Raw genomic sequence first — 3,611 nt, forward strand, 5'->3', positions numbered from 1 at the left:
ATCAAACTAATATCCACTTTTTCAATGCAAAACTGACGTGTGTGTGTGAAGAACTAAGTAGACATTAATGAATTCACAAATTGTTTCAATTTCCGACCCTCTATAGTCAAATATATCCTTTCATCTCTCGTAAGATTCACACAGCCCCAAACTCATTTTTTTTCACTCTTTTCCCAGGGTGTGATCTAAGATTGAATTTTTCATTAATATTCTCACATCTCCAATTCAGGTGGACGTCACTCGTTGCAAGTCAACACATCAATGAATAAGGATTCTCAAATTATTTGATTGCTTCGATCGTCAAGACTCATTTAGGCTATTATCCTTCATTGAATGTTAACTCCCTCGATCAAGTGTTGGAATTTAACAAGGCAATAAGTGCTTTCCTTTTTTTCATGCACTTGCTTTTTCTGATTTTTAAAAGTTTTTTTTTCACTCCCCCTTAAGCTTTCTAGATGACCCATGTAGCAGGCTTTAGGCCGATGATTTCCAAGTCAGATGACTTTAGGGCATCAGATTTTTAAATACCCTTACAGGTTTAATAACCCGAGTCAAAAAGGTTTCGAAGAAAATAATTTTTTTGGACAACTTCATCTTTGATTGCTTTTTATATGACCTCTGTAACGAGTTTTAGACCGAGAACTCTCAATTCAGATGACTTTAGGGCACCATGTTTTAAGATACCCTTGCAGGTTTAGTTGCTCGAGTCATAAAAGCTCCGAAAAGAAATTTTAAATTTCAAAATATATGCTTTGATTAGTGCAATGCACTTTATCACACACCTATTCAAGCAAACTGACCTCCAATTTAAGACTTTCACACCCAACTTTATCATGTTAATCTCAGACAATCCATACGAACTTTTCATACAAGGAATCCAGATTCACATCCGTATCTTCCTATAACAGTAAGATCCCCCAAATTGTGCTAAATTTGGTCTAAGAATAGATAATTGGTATGGTTTGGGTAAAGCATCTATGTCCAGTTACATCAATCTATCACATGCATGAATCAATTTATTTCATCACAATGTCAGCTCAGTTCTAGTGTGCATATAATATCAAGTTTTGTAAGTTTAAGTTTCAATCAGTCTAGCATGCATCCTATCCACAGTTCATAAATCAACACCAGATTTCAATTTTAATTATCATTGTCAGTCAAACTGTCTAACCCACACAAACACACAACCACGAATAAATAAATAAATTTGACGATTTTTTTTTAATTTAGCACACAAGAACAATTTTTTTTTCTTTTTAAATAAACACACAAAAACAAATGCACAAAAAAAAAATACGAAAACCGATAAATTTAAAATTTTTCCCATCCCCAAACTTAAACCCGACATTGTCCTCAATATCTTAAAGCATAATTAAGAATGTAAAGGGACAGGAAAGAAAAGGACTAAGGTACTCCTTGAATTTTTTCAGTGAGTTTGGAAGGGATTATGGATGACGGCTAGACAATCTTCCTCATCATGCTTTTCTCTTGGTCTATATTGATTTGAGTGTTTTATGAGTTCATGTTTCTGCATATGACAATCAAATCAAACATTAAAAATCAAATAACCTAGAACATGTGTTACTTAGCCCAAACACTCAAAATAACCAACATTAAGCTTAAAGGTCTAAGTGGAAACATGATAGGATGAAGATACTCTCTAAATTTAAACGTGCCTAAATCTAATGCAAACTAATAATCAGAACAAGTCTATATGCAATGCGATGTAGAAAGCAAAATAAATAAATGGTAATGAAATTGGATTGCCTCCCAATAAGCTCTTAATTTATAGTTTTTAGCTAGAATTTGTTGCTTCGGCCATTCATGGTGGCTTGAAGAGAGAATTTTCAACTCTACATTTTATGCACTGATTGCACTTCCTTCTTTCATCTTTCACCCTCCACACAATTAAATTTCCATCGGTGTCCCTACCAACAATTTCACCTTCATTTGGCCTGCTTTTGTAGCTCTCCGAATGATCTACTCGTTGACAATCCTCAAAGTATGATGGTTGCTTGATTGGATTCTCTATGGTGAAGCTCTGTTGCTTATCCTCCACCCTCGAGATTATTTCATTAGCATCAAAATCTAGCAAGGCTCGGCTTGTAGACAATAACGACCTTCCCAGAATTATTGGCATCTAAAATGCCTCTTCAACATCGAGGATGATAAAGTCAACTGGAAAAATAAACTCCCCCGCCTTGATAAGAATGTCTTCAACTATTTCGTAAGGGTGTTTCAATGATCGGTCCGCTAGCTGAAGAATAATAGATGCCGCATTAGGATCTCCTAATCCTAGCTTCTTGTAAAGAGGTAAGGGAATGAAATTAATACTCGCTCCTGAATCAATTAAACAATTTATATTATTTAAATTTCCTATGGAACAAGGTAGAGTGAAACTCCCTGGATCTTTAAATTTGGGAGGGATCTTGTGCTAGAGATCGCAATGCACTCTTCAGATAGTGCTATTGTTTCATGTTCTGGCAGCTTTCTCTTCTTAGTCAGCATCTCCTTCAAAAACTTAGCATAATTTGAAATTTGTAGAATAGCGTCAATAAAAGGAATGTTGAAGTGAAGTTGTCCGAGGGTGTTCAAGAATTTTTTGAATTGTTTGTCTAGTTTATTGTTCTGCAACCGTTGAGGGAATGGAACTAAAGGTGTGTTTTTATTGCTAAGAGCGGTCGCCTTGACCTATGGATTGTCTGACTATTCTTCTTGATTAACATTTGATGTTTTTTTTTCAGGCTGACCCACTTGTTCCTTCTCCGAGGTAGGTACTCAATTCTCCTCGGTCCCCATCTTCTTCACTGTGATTTCTGGCAGCTAAACTCCGCTTCTCATTGTGATAGCCTAGACTTGTTCATTTTTTGGTTGTCTTTGAAGCCTTTGAGGAAATGGGATAGGCAGCATATAAGCTCGAATAGGTGTAGCAGGCTTGATTGATGGTGTCTCAATAGTTGCATAATTCATAGCTTCAACTGCTAATACATGTTCCTTTGGATTCTTTTCTGTATCGCTCGACAGAGTACCTTGTGCTCTATTGGCTAATGCAGCTGCTATCTGTCCCACATGTTTCTCTAAATTATGTATAGAGGCTTGCTGATTCTGTATCACCGTCTCAGTCTTGGTGACGTACTTGATAAGTAGATCCTCTAATGATTGCCTCTTTTCTTCTTGTTGCTAAATCGCTGGTGGATTGCCCCTCATTTGATTTACTTGATCTGAATTATCAACCCACGCGTAGTTAGGATGCTTGTTCAAACTCGGATGGTAGTTGTATGGGTAAGGTCCATTTTACCTCTGATAGTTTACGCATAACTGACTTCTGCTGGCTGACCTATATAAGGAGAAGCCTAAGGGCAACTTGCAGTAATGTGATCTGTCCCACAACTTGTGTACTTAGAAGCTGGAGTTTGTACCATATTCACAGTCTGGGTCAAAGAGTCAAGCTTTCTAGTTATTGTCTCCATCTGTGCTGTCAACGCTATCACTGCATCCACATTATATATAACAGTTATTTTCCTCAGGACTTCCTTGTTACTCGACCACATCGATTGATTTTCTGCTATCCTCTCATACAGCTCATAAGCATCGTCCACATTTATAGCCAT

At 36.7% G+C, this 3,611-nt stretch overlaps 1 protein-coding gene across 1 annotated transcript; it reads right to left on the reverse strand.

Moving 5' to 3' along the window:
• Positions 1–2,140: 2,140 nt before the first annotated feature.
• Positions 2,141–3,611, reverse strand: LOC111367018. The gene is made up of 5 exons (XM_022987695.1): positions 3,420–3,611; positions 3,299–3,337; positions 2,857–3,060; positions 2,386–2,628; positions 2,141–2,302 (listed from the first exon to the last, which is right to left on the reverse strand). The coding sequence occupies exons 1-5, from the start codon at positions 3,609–3,611 to the stop codon at positions 2,141–2,143; spliced, it is 840 nt and encodes a 279-aa protein (XP_022843463.1).

This window comes from Olea europaea, chromosome 18 (genome assembly GCF_002742605.1).
Source record: "Olea europaea var. sylvestris chromosome 18, O_europaea_v1, whole genome shotgun sequence".
Classification (NCBI taxonomy): Eukaryota; Viridiplantae; Streptophyta; class Magnoliopsida; order Lamiales; family Oleaceae; genus Olea; species Olea europaea.

Coding starts and splice junctions, on each gene's coding strand:
- LOC111367018 (XM_022987695.1), bottom strand. CDS start 3,611: ATGGCTATAAATGTGGACGATGCTTATGAGCTGTATGAGAGGATAGCA. Junction 3,061..3,298: donor TTATGCGTAAACTATCAGAG/GTAAAATGGACC, acceptor CATGTGGGACAG/ATAGCAGCTGCATTAGCCAA. Junction 2,629..2,856: donor GACAACCAAAAAATGAACAA/GTCTAGGCTATC, acceptor CAACGGTTGCAG/AACAATAAACTAGACAAACA.